This window comes from Plutella xylostella, chromosome 22 (genome assembly GCF_932276165.1).
Source record: "Plutella xylostella chromosome 22, ilPluXylo3.1, whole genome shotgun sequence".
Taxonomy (NCBI): domain Eukaryota; kingdom Metazoa; phylum Arthropoda; class Insecta; order Lepidoptera; family Plutellidae; genus Plutella; species Plutella xylostella.
Genome location: NC_064002.1, coordinates 2,736,545 through 2,752,704, shown reverse-complemented (window position 1 = coordinate 2,752,704; position 16,160 = coordinate 2,736,545). Strand labels below are relative to the sequence as shown.

The 16,160-nt window shown below is 39.3% G+C and overlaps 6 protein-coding genes across 7 annotated transcripts; all 6 read left to right on the top strand.

Moving 5' to 3' along the window:
- The first annotated feature begins 560 nt into the window (after positions 1-560).
- Positions 561-2,127, top strand: LOC105381372 (larval cuticle protein LCP-30). The gene is made up of 3 exons (XM_011551084.3): positions 561-692; positions 967-1,289; positions 1,381-2,127. Exons 1-3 carry the CDS (start codon positions 678-680, stop codon positions 1,835-1,837), a joined length of 795 nt encoding a protein of 264 aa, XP_011549386.3. The 5' UTR covers positions 561-677; the 3' UTR covers positions 1,838-2,127.
- Positions 2,128-6,081: 3,954 nt separating this feature from the next.
- LOC125490316 (larval cuticle protein LCP-22-like) lies at positions 6,082-7,526 on the top strand. The gene is made up of 4 exons (XM_048629195.1): positions 6,082-6,236; positions 6,317-6,573; positions 6,854-7,025; positions 7,323-7,526. The coding sequence occupies exons 1-4, from the start codon at positions 6,225-6,227 to the stop codon at positions 7,407-7,409; spliced, it is 528 nt and encodes a 175-aa protein (XP_048485152.1). The 5' UTR covers positions 6,082-6,224; the 3' UTR covers positions 7,410-7,526.
- Positions 7,527-7,840: 314 nt separating this feature from the next.
- LOC125490317 (larval cuticle protein LCP-22-like) lies at positions 7,841-9,245 on the top strand. Its single transcript, XM_048629197.1, has 4 exons — positions 7,841-7,955; positions 8,036-8,292; positions 8,573-8,744; positions 9,042-9,245. The coding sequence occupies exons 1-4, from the start codon at positions 7,944-7,946 to the stop codon at positions 9,126-9,128; spliced, it is 528 nt and encodes a 175-aa protein (XP_048485154.1). The 5' UTR covers positions 7,841-7,943; the 3' UTR covers positions 9,129-9,245.
- A 314-nt stretch (positions 9,246-9,559) lies between these two features.
- LOC105381362 (larval cuticle protein LCP-22) lies at positions 9,560-10,964 on the top strand. The gene is made up of 4 exons (XM_011551073.3): positions 9,560-9,674; positions 9,755-10,011; positions 10,292-10,463; positions 10,761-10,964. The coding sequence occupies exons 1-4, from the start codon at positions 9,663-9,665 to the stop codon at positions 10,845-10,847; spliced, it is 528 nt and encodes a 175-aa protein (XP_011549375.2). The 5' UTR covers positions 9,560-9,662; the 3' UTR covers positions 10,848-10,964.
- A 314-nt stretch (positions 10,965-11,278) lies between these two features.
- Positions 11,279-12,683, top strand: LOC125488588 (larval cuticle protein LCP-22-like). The gene is made up of 4 exons (XM_048629196.1): positions 11,279-11,393; positions 11,474-11,730; positions 12,011-12,182; positions 12,480-12,683. The coding sequence occupies exons 1-4, from the start codon at positions 11,382-11,384 to the stop codon at positions 12,564-12,566; spliced, it is 528 nt and encodes a 175-aa protein (XP_048485153.1). The 5' UTR covers positions 11,279-11,381; the 3' UTR covers positions 12,567-12,683.
- A 708-nt stretch (positions 12,684-13,391) lies between these two features.
- On the top strand, positions 13,392-15,477 carry LOC105381340 (magnesium transporter protein 1). 2 transcript variants are annotated; one of them, XM_048629194.1, is made up of 5 exons: positions 13,392-13,515; positions 13,893-14,159; positions 14,314-14,445; positions 14,779-15,064; positions 15,253-15,477. In XM_048629194.1, the coding sequence occupies exons 1-5, from the start codon at positions 13,453-13,455 to the stop codon at positions 15,450-15,452; spliced, it is 948 nt and encodes a 315-aa protein (XP_048485151.1). In that variant the 5' UTR covers positions 13,392-13,452; the 3' UTR covers positions 15,453-15,477. The 2 variants fall into 2 exon arrangements, with proteins under 2 accessions (XP_048485151.1, XP_011549351.3); XM_011551049.3 differs by having other exon boundaries at positions 13,501-13,647.
- The last annotated feature ends 683 nt before the right edge of the window (positions 15,478-16,160 follow it).

The window sequence follows — 16,160 nt, the reverse complement described above, 5'->3', positions numbered from 1 at the left end:
TTACCTACTTATACGAGTATCATAATCCAATTTGAATATAAAAAGCTTGTAATAGAATAGACAAAAACTAAAATCTATACTAATAGGTAGTGGTATAGTTTTGTTAGGACTACCCTTAGGTAATTATTGCAAGGTAGTGTATAGATACAAGTTATCTTCAATATAGCTCGTGCTTATCTGCGCCAAAATAGATACTCCACGAAATATTTATATACTGCGAACACCCACATTCAAATCTGTTGAGCTTTCGTTTTTATTTTAAAACAATACACATTTTGAAACCTTTTATGCAAATCTTTGCTATCTGTTTCAATACTTAGACCTTAGATAAAAGATAACGATCAATTCATGATGTAGGTATTCAAATTAAGTAGTAGAATCGTTTTAAGTGCTCCACTATTTCTTAAGTTGGCGGAAGGACTTCAACTAAAAGTTGGACCAGTGGTCTAATTCAAGCATGGGCGTCGCAATACAGCCATATATCAATCTGAGATCCAAATAAAACAGTTCCAATGCCACTCAAACAAATAAAATTTACATTTTCTTTGAATTAGATCGATGTTTTCTGGCAATAAATACTCTATATTCGATTAACTAGTGGTCGTATAAAAAGAAACCATCTGTTAGCACATGTATCATTTGTTTTATACTGGTTGTTCATCTCAGACCTACAAACAATGAAAGCTTTTGTGGTAAGTACACAATTTCTCATGATAGACATATTAATTATCTAGGATTCATTTATATTATTTTTAAAGAATTTCCTGAAGGTGGATTTCATACCACATATATACCTATATGCAAACACGGAATAAATTGTTATTTTAGTATTCATATTTAATTTATATATTTTTAAAGAATTTCCTGAAGGTGGATTTCGCAAACCAGGGATAATTGGTCATATAAACTTTTCAAATCCAAAACATGATTAAGTAATTAAAAACCCTTTTCTTCCTCACTGTACAGCTAGTCAGCGTGGCGCTCGCTGCCCTCACCTTCAGTTCTGCTGAAGACGACGGCAAGTATCGCCCGCAGGCGTACGGCGGCGACGACGGCCGGTACCGGGGCTCCGACGAGGGCCGCTACCTCGCCGCCAAGTACGCCAACTTCCCCTACAACCCGTACAGAAGCGGACTAGTCTACCAACCTGTCGTACCACGGGTCTACCAACCAGTTGTACCACAGGTCTACCAGCCAGTGTACCAGCCCTACCAGACGCAGTTCCTGAAGAACTACGTCCCGAACCAGCAGTTTGTGACGCCCTACGTCAGCTATGGAGATTATAATTCGTAAGTGATTCCGACCTACTTATGAAATTAAATAAATGTAAGAAAATATGTAGGTACCTACATGTTTACTAAGTCCCCTTTCTTATTACAGCATCGACCAAGCAAGCTTCGCGGCGGCATCAGCTGTGAACGCGGTGACATACCGCCCCGCGCTGGCCTTCCCTTCCGCCTCCGCTGTCGCCTACTCCTCCACCCCCCGGCCCACCCTCGCCCCCGCGCGCCCCATCGTGTACTCCTCCACCCCCCGACCCGTCCTCGCCCCTCTGTACGCCTCTAGGAACTACGGCGACAGGTACGCGGAGAAATCCGCTAGCATCGTGCGCTTAGACAACGAGATCACCGACAACTCCTACCACTACCTTTACCAGACTGACAACGGTATCGCTGCAGAGGAATCCGGAGTCGTTGAGCCAAATGTGAACGGTGGAGGCACCAGGGCACGAGGGTTCTATGAGTACATCGGAGATGATGGACAGAAGTACCGCGTGGACTACACCGCTGATGAGAACGGGTTCAGGCCTACTGGAGCGCATCTGCCGAAGAAATGAATCGAGCGATTTCGAAAATGAAAAGTTACTAACAAATGACTTGGCTTCAAATGTGATTGTGATAAAGTGACGAGTGATAAGGAGATGTTATACGTATATAAGCACGCAGTACCTAACAATCTAGTCAGATACCTACAGTTAATTAACTATATTGAACTCACATTATATTATGTAAGAGTATGAGTTATATAATTTGTGTCAACTTTCAGGATTTTATTTTTTAATTAATGTTTTGCAATTTGATTAAAATTGTGTTTTCTTTTCCTAAATAAAGGGTTCAATAAGCCTAACATGATCATTCATTTCGATAACACCCTGGTACCTACAATAAATATGTACCATGTTCAATAATAATGAAATATGGTAATTAAGTAATACCTGTTCAGTCTTCATTTAGCCATTTGGACGGCAAAAAATTACAAAATTGAATGGTGGATCGCAAGCGCGACTTTTTTGCATTATTTAACTTACGGGAACTTTACCCTATAAGTGGTTTCCTAGAATGTACAAATATACACAATAATATGTGGATACATAATATTATATTTTCTTATCTCTATAATAATTATAAATATACTGTAGTTTTCATGAAGTGGTTTTCCCTAGGCAGTAGCATCAGCGTCTACACAAAAAACCTATGTCCTTCTCATGAGTACGGTTAACTTCATAAGTTATATTTATTATTATATTTATTATTTATTTAGCTTAGGACTTGTCTAAACACCTAAGTAAGTAACCTAACTACCTACATGGTTTCAATAAGCAGTTTTTTTGATTTTGATAAGATAAAAAAGCTGACTGTACTAAATATTGTCATTATATAAGAAATTCAGTTCCATACTTTGAACGGCTAACCTATACAAGTATCCACCTCATCCTTATTATCATACATAATCTTATTAAATAGAGCAAGGTCAAGTCAAAGTCAAAGATTTTTATTCATCGTAAAAATATAAAATTTTCTGATGAACGTAAATTTTTACAAACTACTCTCCGTTCGTATAAGGGGGCAAACCTCTCGGACCTAGGTGGTCACTCTATACGATGAAAAACTAAGTTTCAGAGCGCTGCTACATGAGCCACGACTCTATGTCGTTGTATTAAAACTTGGCGATTGCACGGCAGCTCTGGTTCGTTCGTTTTTAGTCAGTATAGCGTAACCCCCCTGTCATCATCGTCCAACAACCGTCCAACCGACCTGCTGCATCCATGCACTGGCTTCTCCCAACGAGCAATGTTGACTTGGCCTTGCTCACGTAGCCACTACCTGCTACCATGTAGGAGGGTCTGCAGGGAGCTGAAGGCTACCGTACCTACGTACAACGCTGCCTGCACACGCCAACTTATAAAAATAAACATAGTTTAATGTTCTTATATTGAATTGATTGATAAACAAGTTAGGTAAGTATATCAACAAATATTAGATAATTAAGACACAGAGAGACCCCTAAAGTCTCAGCCACTCCGCAGTAATCGGTATGCCTACCGAGCAGAGTGGCGAGACAGTATCCTCGGGCAATCCTCAACCAATGATCGGCTAGAAAATGACCGAGTGCTCGGCCGAGGATACTCTACTTGATAAATGTAATCAGGGTATTAGGGTTTAAAACCGTTAGGAATAGCGTAATTATCTGGTCATTGTTAATTTTCTGGAACGCAGCTATGATTATAGGAAACATATACAATAATTATGTTTAAAAATGCCAATAGTATTTTTTTTATTAGCTTGTTGAGGTTTTGAAAATGAGAGATTTTACTCAGCAAATTAAACGGCCGATTCTGATCTATTACAAAGGCTATCAGAGTTATTGCGTGAACTTTTGATTGAAATCGGTTTCAGTAGTGATATGTTTCTAAGTACGTTACAAACAAAATATTCTTCCAGAATATATTTATACTTAGATACCCAGAAACGACTGAACTAATTGAATAAGGTATGCACATGTAAATAGGCTATGCACAAAGGTTCCATTCGAGAGAGCCAGGTGCAGGTACTGACACCCCCACAGAGAATAGAATAGAATAGTACATCTGACGATAGGCTATTTACTCACCGCTTCATGATTCTGGGAAAATATTATTTTCCATGGAAAAAAACGGGTAATATGTAGGTAGAAAGAACTATCATTCTGTACTTACTTTATTACTCAAATTCTAAATCGCTGAAAGAATCGAGTCTAAATTTGAAATGGGTTTTGGATAAGTGGAGACGAGGTGGTGGATAACCACATAAGGGTGAAAATGGAGGGAATGAGAGACGACATGAGGGGATTATCTGTGGAAGTCCATTGAAGGTTTTAAAGGTAAACTATGAAAAAAGTGTTTAAATGTAAGGTGAAGTGCGGTAATTGCAACTAAAAATATTGAAGTCGTAACTTCATCATCTGATAATTCTTTATATATAAGGAAATAGTATTACTGTAAAATCATGCCACAGTCAAAATTTTATGTAGATTTTATTCTACTATCATGACAAAGAAAAACTCTGAAGAATAAAGAGCTATTGCCAAAAGTTCCGGCAAAGGCAGAAATAGTTGCAATTACCCCTCCTGGCGGGTAATTGCAACTAATCGTTTTATCTCCATATTTTTCTATGTGTGGTGTATATTGTGTATTTGAAACACAAAGACTAAGAGAATATTCATAGGATTGTGACACTTATCTCCTTGTAACTACGACCAATTTCGCATAAAACTACTGTTTAGCCGTGGGTCTGGTAATTGCAACTAATTTCTCAAAAATAGTGATGGGAACTTTATCGTAATTTTATCGACAGTCATGTAGTGTCTGCCATCGACAAGCCAATAAGACCATGGTAGCAGAATAAAACTCGGGGATAAAAATTAATAGCTATATTTTTATTAAACAACATTAAATATTTTACTAATGTTTAATCAAACAGCCTTTTTACAATTTTTTTGGAAAGTTTTCGGAATTTACCGCAGGCAGGATGCCGGGTGGAATTTTGCAGGTTTTCTAATGTACCTATGCTTAACAGATATGTTTAAAATTTGGTATTCAGCCTTTTATTCTTATTTGTGTGTTATATTATTAGTGATTGTATCGATATATTCATGTTCACTGCCCCATCACTGGCTTTTTCCAATTTCATACAAAAATTGGCAGCTAATTGTAACCACCCTAAAAACTGCAAAATAGTTGCATTTACCAGGCTTTGCATTTTTTGTCTGGTAAATGTAACTACACAGAAAACTCGGAAAAAAATCGTGTTAGAATAAAACAAATACATACAAAATGACTTACCGTTATTAGTTTTTACTTTTTTTTGGAAAAACCTTGCGAGGAACCACTAAAAACTATTTTATAAAATAAAAATGCACACCATGTCCATCCGACTCCAGCAGACTCAAAATGGCCGATGACAAAAAGCTTTATAACTCCCACAATTCTTGAGCTATCAGCGCCATCCACATTTTTGGGTAGAACTTTTATGATGTAAAATTGATTTTAGTCTGTCGTTTTACAATGAAGTAACTCTAGAGGGAGTTATTGAAGTTAGTTGCAATTACCGGATAGTTGCAATTACCGCACTTCACCTTATTGCTTTAGTAGATAAGTAGGTAGTAGAAAACGAAGCTCTGTGACCTACTTTCGGATGTGCATCTACGAATAGTATGGGACAATACAGGCTGCTGCAAAAAAGGTACAGTAACTGGTACTTCTGGACTACTTTGGCATAACGAAAACTAATTATATTCAAAGGACAATGGCAGAGTTCTAAAGACGTTTGGTACCCTTGGTTGACTTCTTGACGAAACTCGTCCGAAATTTATCATTAGTTATGTTTTAAATGGCTTGTTCTTTGAATATTATTGTGTAAATACCTATAAGATAGTGGCTTGCAATTCTCATTCACAATATGCACCTTTCAATTTGTGTTAAGTATTTCCTAATCTATGTATAATATAGGTAGGTACTTACATTAGAACCAATTTCTATGCAAATTACTTTACAACCTACTTATCATTATGTTGACGAGCATTTTAACATACCTATCAACCCATGATATTCTAAGATGTTTCCGTTTCATTTAAAAGATTTAAATAAAATTAGTGTTGTAGGTACATAACGACTAGGCGACTACCTTGGAACTAAGGTGAGAAACAAGTCATCCAAATAATACATTATGGGTGAGGCTCAACACAAAGCTGAATAATATTCTGATGCATTTCGGTTTGATTTACAACTGTCACTCCCAAAAATTAAAGCGAATTCATCCTTTAATCTCATACGAGAAGATGCAAATAAAATCAATATCAATGTCGAATTGCGTAAATTTATTGAAGCGTTCGTGTATAAAAGCATTTTTTATCTCGGTGGAGTCATCAGTTGAGTGATCTGTCTAAACACAAACAAACTAGCAAAAATGCAGGTTGCGGTGAGTTAAAAGACAATCAAAACAGTGTTAAAATAGCATAAAATAACACGAAACAAATTAATATGATCTCTATTTTACAGTTGGTACTAGCAGCAGTGGTGGCGGCGGCGGCGGCGGCCAGCCCCTTCTCGTCCTCCTACCGGTCACCCCTGAAGCCGCTGAAGCCCCTGCAGCCGTTCCGCTCAGCCGTTGCAGCCTCCGCCCCCGTGGCCCGCCAGGTCTACGCCTCGGCCCAGGCCTCCTCCGCCGCCTACGCCCGTGTCTCCAACAACGACCAGAGCGCCAACATCGTCAGATACGACTCAGAGATCAACCCTGACGGCAGCTACAATTACGCGTAAGATTTTTCATCATTACCTAATCTTGTGAACCAGGCAAATTAGGCAATCAAAGCGACATTACTTACGCCCACTCGTCGTCGGTCGTGTACGAAACGGAATAACAAAGGCTTTGTCTGGTGATTTATTGATAGATGTTCCATTAATTTGGTAGGTAAATCCTATCAAACTGCCATTTGAGTTTGCCTTGATCTTTTGGATTTGTATTTGTAGACTATTCAATTTGAATTATGCAAAAGTAACACCTAATAAACTGTTGACTTCACACTTTTTTGTCAGGATTGAGACCGACAACGGTATTGCTGCGCAAGAGACGGGGACTCCAGTGAACTTCGGTGGTAACCCCCCCGTGGTGCCCGTGGTCGCCCAGGGGTCTTACTCCTACACCTCCCCCGAGGGACAGGTCGTCGCCATCACCTACACTGCTGACCAAGATGGCTTCAAGCCCAGCGTAAGTATCTTAAACAAGTATTTCTGAACGCTCAGTAGATGGCAAAAAGATTTTAGAAATAACTCTACATTGACGAATTGGATGCGGATCACAGCAATGGATGAAGTTATATTAATACACATGTATTGCTAGACATCGTTTTTTTTGCTAAGAACACCACAACTCTCCACCTTCGAATTTGGATATCCGGCGAGGACTATATCGTTTGGTCTAGGTCGAACCCGTCGGGGCGTCCCACGCCTTATTTGCGTGTTCGAGGTCTCTGTATATATTATTAATATAATTTTTCGCCTACAGGGTGACGCCATCCCCACCTCCCCCCCGATCCCCCCTCAGATCCTGAGGGCTCTGGAATGGATCGCCAGGAACCCACAATCTCAGTAATTTAGTTTAAGATAGTTCTTTTGTTTTTTATATACTTTTGTCAAGCAACCTGCTGTTTAATAAATAGGATATATACTTACTGTGAAAAGTGCAATAAATAAATATCTATACACCTAATTCATGTTGTATAATTTTGTACCTAATAGTACTTTTAATATATGTTTATCATTAATATATTTGATGAAAAATTATGAAATTATAGCTTATGAATATTGAGAGTATAGTTGAGACATCATATCATAATTAGCGCCAAATTTATAATGAACCTGTCCATTGATAAATGTCACAGAATCCGGTGGCCAGAGTTATCATTATATTGGAGGATTATGATCCTATTTTATGTCCCTTAATGTAACGGATGTCTTAAATGTTTTTTATTTCACTAGTCCAATGAAAACGAAAAGTAGCGTTCTAGTTGATCTAACCCATGTCGAATTGCGTAAATTTATTGAAGCGTTCGTGTATAAAAGCATTTTTTATCTCGGTGGAGTCATCAGTTGAGTGATCTGTCTAAACACAAACAAACTAGCAAAAATGCAGGTTGCGGTGAGTTAAAAGACAATCAAAACAGTGTTAAAATAGCATAAAATAACACGAAACAAATTAATATGATCTCTATTTTACAGTTGGTACTAGCAGCAGTGGTGGCGGCGGCGGCGGCGGCCAGCCCCTTCTCGTCCTCCTACCGGTCACCCCTGAAGCCGCTGAAGCCCCTGCAGCCGTTCCGCTCAGCCGTTGCAGCCTCCGCCCCCGTGGCCCGCCAGGTCTACGCCTCGGCCCAGGCCTCCTCCGCCGCCTACGCCCGTGTCTCCAACAACGACCAGAGCGCCAACATCGTCAGATACGACTCAGAGATCAACCCTGACGGCAGCTACAATTACGCGTAAGATTTTTCATCATTACCTAATCTTGTGAACCAGGCAAATTAGGCAATCAAAGCGACATTACTTACGCCCACTCGTCGTCGGTCGTGTACGAAACGGAATAACAAAGGCTTTGTCTGGTGATTTATTGATAGATGTTCCATTAATTTGGTAGGTAAATCCTATCAAACTGCCATTTGAGTTTGCCTTGATCTTTTGGATTTGTATTTGTAGACTATTCAATTTGAATTATGCAAAAGTAACACCTAATAAACTGTTGACTTCACACTTTTTTGTCAGGATTGAGACCGACAACGGTATTGCTGCGCAAGAGACGGGGACTCCAGTGAACTTCGGTGGTAACCCCCCCGTGGTGCCCGTGGTCGCCCAGGGGTCTTACTCCTACACCTCCCCCGAGGGACAGGTCGTCGCCATCACCTACACTGCTGACCAAGATGGCTTCAAGCCCAGCGTAAGTATCTTAAACAAGTATTTCTGAACGCTCAGTAGATGGCAAAAAGATTTTAGAAATAACTCTACATTGACGAATTGGATGCGGATCACAGCAATGGATGAAGTTATATTAATACACATGTATTGCTAGACATCGTTTTTTTTGCTAAGAACACCACAACTCTCCACCTTCGAATTTGGATATCCGGCGAGGACTATATCGTTTGGTCTAGGTCGAACCCGTCGGGGCGTCCCACGCCTTATTTGCGTGTTCGAGGTCTCTGTATATATTATTAATATAATTTTTCGCCTACAGGGTGACGCCATCCCCACCTCCCCCCCGATCCCCCCTCAGATCCTGAGGGCTCTGGAATGGATCGCCAGGAACCCACAATCTCAGTAATTTAGTTTAAGATAGTTCTTTTGTTTTTTATATACTTTTGTCAAGCAACCTGCTGTTTAATAAATAGGATATATACTTACTGTGAAAAGTGCAATAAATAAATATCTATACACCTAATTCATGTTGTATAATTTTGTACCTAATAGTACTTTTAATATATGTTTATCATTAATATATTTGATGAAAAATTATGAAATTATAGCTTATGAATATTGAGAGTATAGTTGAGACATCATATCATAATTAGCGCCAAATTTATAATGAACCTGTCCATTGATAAATGTCACAGAATCCGGTGGCCAGAGTTATCATTATATTGGAGGATTATGATCCTATTTTATGTCCCTTAATGTAACGGATGTCTTAAATGTTTTTTATTTCACTAGTCCAATGAAAACGAAAAGTAGCGTTCTAGTTGATCTAACCCATGTCGAATTGCGTAAATTTATTGAAGCGTTCGTGTATAAAAGCATTTTTTATCTCGGTGGAGTCATCAGTTGAGTGATCTGTCTAAACACAAACAAACTAGCAAAAATGCAGGTTGCGGTGAGTTAAAAGACAATCAAAACAGTGTTAAAATAGCATAAAATAACACGAAACAAATTAATATGATCTCTATTTTACAGTTGGTACTAGCAGCAGTGGTGGCGGCGGCGGCGGCGGCCAGCCCCTTCTCGTCCTCCTACCGGTCACCCCTGAAGCCGCTGAAGCCCCTGCAGCCGTTCCGCTCAGCCGTTGCAGCCTCCGCCCCCGTGGCCCGCCAGGTCTACGCCTCGGCCCAGGCCTCCTCCGCCGCCTACGCCCGTGTCTCCAACAACGACCAGAGCGCCAACATCGTCAGATACGACTCAGAGATCAACCCTGACGGCAGCTACAATTACGCGTAAGATTTTTCATCATTACCTAATCTTGTGAACCAGGCAAATTAGGCAATCAAAGCGACATTACTTACGCCCACTCGTCGTCGGTCGTGTACGAAACGGAATAACAAAGGCTTTGTCTGGTGATTTATTGATAGATGTTCCATTAATTTGGTAGGTAAATCCTATCAAACTGCCATTTGAGTTTGCCTTGATCTTTTGGATTTGTATTTGTAGACTATTCAATTTGAATTATGCAAAAGTAACACCTAATAAACTGTTGACTTCACACTTTTTTGTCAGGATTGAGACCGACAACGGTATTGCTGCGCAAGAGACGGGGACTCCAGTGAACTTCGGTGGTAACCCCCCCGTGGTGCCCGTGGTCGCCCAGGGGTCTTACTCCTACACCTCCCCCGAGGGACAGGTCGTCGCCATCACCTACACTGCTGACCAAGATGGCTTCAAGCCCAGCGTAAGTATCTTAAACAAGTATTTCTGAACGCTCAGTAGATGGCAAAAAGATTTTAGAAATAACTCTACATTGACGAATTGGATGCGGATCACAGCAATGGATGAAGTTATATTAATACACATGTATTGCTAGACATCGTTTTTTTTGCTAAGAACACCACAACTCTCCACCTTCGAATTTGGATATCCGGCGAGGACTATATCGTTTGGTCTAGGTCGAACCCGTCGGGGCGTCCCACGCCTTATTTGCGTGTTCGAGGTCTCTGTATATATTATTAATATAATTTTTCGCCTACAGGGTGACGCCATCCCCACCTCCCCCCCGATCCCCCCTCAGATCCTGAGGGCTCTGGAATGGATCGCCAGGAACCCACAATCTCAGTAATTTAGTTTAAGATAGTTCTTTTGTTTTTTATATACTTTTGTCAAGCAACCTGCTGTTTAATAAATAGGATATATACTTACTGTGAAAAGTGCAATAAATAAATATCTATACACCTAATTCATGTTGTATAATTTTGTACCTAATAGTACTTTTAATATATGTTTATCATTAATATATTTGATGAAAAATTATGAAATTATAGCTTATGAATATTGAGAGTATAGTTGAGACATCATATCATAATTAGCGCCAAATTTATAATGAACCTGTCCATTGATAAATGTCACAGAATCCGGTGGCCAGAGTTATCATTATATTGGAGGATTATGATCCTATTTTATGTCCCTTAATGTAACGGATGTCTTAAATGTTTTTTATTTCACTAGTCCAATGAAAACGAAAAGTAGCGTTCTAGTTGATCTAACCCATGTCGAATTGCGTAAATTTATTGAAGCGTTCGTGTATAAAAGCATTTTTTATCTCGGTGGAGTCATCAGTTGAGTGATCTGTCTAAACACAAACAAACTAGCAAAAATGCAGGTTGCGGTGAGTTAAAAGACAATCAAAACAGTGTTAAAATAGCATAAAATAACACGAAACAAATTAATATGATCTCTATTTTACAGTTGGTACTAGCAGCAGTGGTGGCGGCGGCGGCGGCGGCCAGCCCCTTCTCGTCCTCCTACCGGTCACCCCTGAAGCCGCTGAAGCCCCTGCAGCCGTTCCGCTCAGCCGTTGCAGCCTCCGCCCCCGTGGCCCGCCAGGTCTACGCCTCGGCCCAGGCCTCCTCCGCCGCCTACGCCCGTGTCTCCAACAACGACCAGAGCGCCAACATCGTCAGATACGACTCAGAGATCAACCCTGACGGCAGCTACAATTACGCGTAAGATTTTTCATCATTACCTAATCTTGTGAACCAGGCAAATTAGGCAATCAAAGCGACATTACTTACGCCCACTCGTCGTCGGTCGTGTACGAAACGGAATAACAAAGGCTTTGTCTGGTGATTTATTGATAGATGTTCCATTAATTTGGTAGGTAAATCCTATCAAACTGCCATTTGAGTTTGCCTTGATCTTTTGGATTTGTATTTGTAGACTATTCAATTTGAATTATGCAAAAGTAACACCTAATAAACTGTTGACTTCACACTTTTTTGTCAGGATTGAGACCGACAACGGTATTGCTGCGCAAGAGACGGGGACTCCAGTGAACTTCGGTGGTAACCCCCCCGTGGTGCCCGTGGTCGCCCAGGGGTCTTACTCCTACACCTCCCCCGAGGGACAGGTCGTCGCCATCACCTACACTGCTGACCAAGATGGCTTCAAGCCCAGCGTAAGTATCTTAAACAAGTATTTCTGAACGCTCAGTAGATGGCAAAAAGATTTTAGAAATAACTCTACATTGACGAATTGGATGCGGATCACAGCAATGGATGAAGTTATATTAATACACATGTATTGCTAGACATCGTTTTTTTTGCTAAGAACACCACAACTCTCCACCTTCGAATTTGGATATCCGGCGAGGACTATATCGTTTGGTCTAGGTCGAACCCGTCGGGGCGTCCCACGCCTTATTTGCGTGTTCGAGGTCTCTGTATATATTATTAATATAATTTTTCGCCTACAGGGTGACGCCATCCCCACCTCCCCCCCGATCCCCCCTCAGATCCTGAGGGCTCTGGAATGGATCGCCAGGAACCCACAATCTCAGTAATTTAGTTTAAGATAGTTCTTTTGTTTTTTATATACTTTTGTCAAGCAACCTGCTGTTTAATAAATAGGATATATACTTACTGTGAAAAGTGCAATAAATAAATATCTATACACCTAATTCATGTTGTATAATTTTGTACCTAATAGTACTTTTAATATATGTTTATCATTAATATATTTGATGAAAAATTATGAAATTATAGCTTATGAATATTGAGAGTATAGTTGAGACATCATATCATAATTAGCGCCAAATTTATAATGAACCTGTCCATTGATAAATGTCACAGAATCCGGTGGCCAGAGTTATCATTATATTGGAGGATTATGATCCTATTTTATGTCCCTTAATGTAACGGATGTCTTTTAAATGTTTTTTATTTCACTAGTCCAATGAAAACGAAAAGTAGCGTTCTAGTTGATCTAACCCATGGGAAATATAATAACTTTAATAATTACCCACCCCTACAATAAACAAAACGCTCGGTCGGGGATAAAATGGTTCCACTTTCAACAAATCCATTGACAAAGGAATAAAGACATGGCATATCCACGAAAAAATGCGCCTAAAATTGCGACCGGTCGCCATGTTGATTGACATCCAAACACAAGGTACTTCAGCTGTCAAACAATTTGTTTGTTTACATTTTTCAAGAAAAAAGCCGCCATTTTTATTGACACCAAAGTTTAGGTAGGCGCATTTTTTTCGTGGATATGCCATGTCCTCTCTTTATTCCTTTGTCAATGAACAAATCAGAGAAATAGAGCACGTCAGATGTTGTGTTCTGTGGTGGTGAAGCGGTGGACTCATGGATGGCCTGTGGATGGCCATGGCGGACTCTACAACTGCAACCTGTCACTGTCAGTAATTTTGACAACAACAGCAAATGAGCAACCCTGCAGGTTATCGAGCAACTTTAAAATTATCTGGGAAACATTCAATTGAGCTGGTACCTACTTACCGAGTATTTACGTGCAGTTATCTCAATTAAATACCCTCTACATAAATGGATAAGAGTTATTTTGCTTGCTTTATCATATTTATAGTTTTTACGTGTGAATCACGTGGTAGTAAAGACATGGTTAGTTAAATTGTCTTACCTGTGCATTGTACCTACTCATTCAAAAACAGACATATACAGCTCGCGACAAAAAGCGGGTCATTGGGATTTCGGGTCACCTCTGACTACTTCTCCGGGGATTACAGGCATGAGCTTGAGTATAATATATGTATGTAGATATAAGACAATACCCATTGAAGATTGGAACCTTATAATAATGTAGAGATAATCTACAGTAATTATTATATTATTTATCGTCATTTTAGGTTGAGAAGAGATGGGCCAACTTCATGACGCTTACAGCAAATCAAGTCTTTGTAAAGATAACTCCACATCACTTCAAATACTTTGTAATGCCACCTCGTAACTATTCATTGATGGTAATGTTCACTAATTCAAACCAAAAGTGTTTATTATGTCAGAGATTAATCACAGAATTTAATGTTGTGGTTAATTCGTATAAATATTTGAAAGAGAAGAATGATGGATTGTTCTTTGCTATAGTTGAAGCAGACAAAACAATGAGCGGAGGGGTAAGTTACACGATAGTTATTATAACCACTTACTTTTGATTAATCGTTTAAAGTTTGTGAAGTTACTTATGATTTCCAACTTCCGTCAGAAGACGGAAATAGAAGAAGAATTAAGTATCATTACACTAAATAATAGATTATGTAAAAATGCCAGGTTAAGTCCAACCGGATTCCTGAAATAACTTATTTTTCTGCCGATGAAGACTTAACACACTCAATGGTTTTGAGGGACGATAGTAATGCGGAAGACATTGCTGATTGGATTCTCCAAGTTACATCTATACCGGTAAACACGTTTTGTCTCTGAATACAGTACTACCTATTAATGATAACGTTTTCTATCTTAAACGATCTATGTAGGTACATATGCAGAGAAACCTGACCCCCCTCTCATAGTAACAATGCTTCTGAGGGGGGTCAGGTTTATCGGCATATGTACCTACATAGATCCTTTAAGATAGAAAACGTTATTATTAATAGCAGCAACAAATTAACAACGACCAAACAACAATTGAACTAATTGATATTCTCTTTAAAACTATCCCCGTTTTCTAACACCTAAGACTGATGACTATTATAAAGTTTACTTATTAAGTTCATTCCCAGCTTTATATTTCAGATCAACATCACTTATCCGTACGGCCACGGTTTAGTTATCAATAGCACACACGTTACTATGCTGTTTCTTTTTGGATTATTTGGTGTTTTGTACTACAAGAGACTCTTCAATATTAGCTGTATGGTCTACGGGGCTGTTGGCTTTTGCCAGGTCCTCAGTGCTGGTCACATGTGGAACTACATAAAGAAGGCTCCATTCTTAGACTGGAGTAGCTATCCTCCCGCTTTTTTACATCCTTCGCACATGATGCAGTATTTAACGGAGTCTATCATTATAACCGTGTTGTGTATCCTTTTTATAAATGAAATATATTATTATTTAGAAGACTACTGGCTTCTGTTATATTAAATGACTAAGCTTATCTAGCTAGCTATTTAAATGCAAAGTCATATCTGTTATGGTTAGTCAGATTTTAGTTACCAAAAAAATACATATAGTTTTTAACATATTATTTCCTTAACTTGGCTAATTCAGATGGTATATTTGCCGGTGGTATGATTCTTATTATAGAAGGGCTCAAGCAGAATCACGGTAGTCACACTACAGAAGACAATGCTAGGAATAGCGAGAAACCTTCAGGCTTAAAGCCCATGACCAAGTGCTCTGTGGGTGTTAAATTAGTTATGTTTTCCTTCTTGTTTGTGTTAGTTATGTTCATTGGAAAAAAATATTAATGAAAACAACCGAGTTTATTATTTTGTATAGGGGTATAATGATGTAACTCAGTGAGGTAAGTATATGGTTTGTACATTGACATATATATTACTAGCGTAAGGACAGGGCCTCCCACTCAAAAAAATGGCACCCGCGCGTTGGCCCTAAAATCATAATTTTAGGGCCAACGCTCCTCAATCGACAGTTGTCTGTGGCCGAGAGATGGTCTTGTGAATCTTGTGATAAATATGTAGTTGTGTTGTAAAGGCTGCAAAAACCATTATACGAAGGTCAAAAAGAAACATCGAATATCGTATCATCGGTAATTACCATTAAATTAAGTAATAAACACATTATAAAGTGATAATGATTTTACTACCAAAGTCTACAATGGCCGCGCGCTGTAACCTTGTGCGGACGTCATTTTTTGTTGACTATCCTCCGAGAACATTTTCTTGTTGCACACACTTACGTTTTGGAGCGTGATTTTTCGTCCATTTGTACGGGACGCTCTACAGGTCTACAGCCCAAAACAGTTTTAATTTTAGTAGGTAGTTGGATTTGTCTTAAAATATTGATTTGGCGCCTGCAAATAATAAAACAATGTCCAGGATGGTAAATTATTAACGCACGTACAAGGTTACGTCGTCAAGATAGTTGCTAGGTACTGACATAGTTCAAACAAATTATGACAGACAGATGACAGTTATTTTGCTTGTATGAAGAAG

What these genes read in the sequence shown, in the direction of transcription:
- LOC105381372 (XM_011551084.3), top strand. An exon ending in AGCTATGGAGATTATAATTC is followed by an intron (nt 1,290 to 1,380) that starts GTAAGTGATTCC and finishes TTCTTATTACAG; the next exon opens with CATCGACCAAGCAAGCTTCG.
- LOC125490316 (XM_048629195.1), top strand. An exon ending in GACGGCAGCTACAATTACGC is followed by an intron (nt 6,574 to 6,853) that starts GTAAGATTTTTC and finishes CTTTTTTGTCAG; the next exon opens with GATTGAGACCGACAACGGTA. An exon ending in AAGATGGCTTCAAGCCCAGC is followed by an intron (nt 7,026 to 7,322) that starts GTAAGTATCTTA and finishes TTTCGCCTACAG; the next exon opens with GGTGACGCCATCCCCACCTC.
- LOC125490317 (XM_048629197.1), top strand. An exon ending in GACGGCAGCTACAATTACGC is followed by an intron (nt 8,293 to 8,572) that starts GTAAGATTTTTC and finishes CTTTTTTGTCAG; the next exon opens with GATTGAGACCGACAACGGTA. An exon ending in AAGATGGCTTCAAGCCCAGC is followed by an intron (nt 8,745 to 9,041) that starts GTAAGTATCTTA and finishes TTTCGCCTACAG; the next exon opens with GGTGACGCCATCCCCACCTC.
- LOC105381362 (XM_011551073.3), top strand. An exon ending in GACGGCAGCTACAATTACGC is followed by an intron (nt 10,012 to 10,291) that starts GTAAGATTTTTC and finishes CTTTTTTGTCAG; the next exon opens with GATTGAGACCGACAACGGTA. An exon ending in AAGATGGCTTCAAGCCCAGC is followed by an intron (nt 10,464 to 10,760) that starts GTAAGTATCTTA and finishes TTTCGCCTACAG; the next exon opens with GGTGACGCCATCCCCACCTC.
- LOC125488588 (XM_048629196.1), top strand. An exon ending in GACGGCAGCTACAATTACGC is followed by an intron (nt 11,731 to 12,010) that starts GTAAGATTTTTC and finishes CTTTTTTGTCAG; the next exon opens with GATTGAGACCGACAACGGTA. An exon ending in AAGATGGCTTCAAGCCCAGC is followed by an intron (nt 12,183 to 12,479) that starts GTAAGTATCTTA and finishes TTTCGCCTACAG; the next exon opens with GGTGACGCCATCCCCACCTC.
- LOC105381340 (XM_011551049.3), top strand. Translation starts at nt 13,573, where the DNA reads ATGGATAAGAGTTATTTTGCTTGCTTTATCATATTTATAGTTTTTACG. An exon ending in ACAAAACAATGAGCGGAGGG is followed by an intron (nt 14,160 to 14,313) that starts GTAAGTTACACG and finishes TAAAAATGCCAG; the next exon opens with GTTAAGTCCAACCGGATTCC. An exon ending in TATCATTATAACCGTGTTGT is followed by an intron (nt 15,065 to 15,252) that starts GTATCCTTTTTA and finishes TGGCTAATTCAG; the next exon opens with ATGGTATATTTGCCGGTGGT.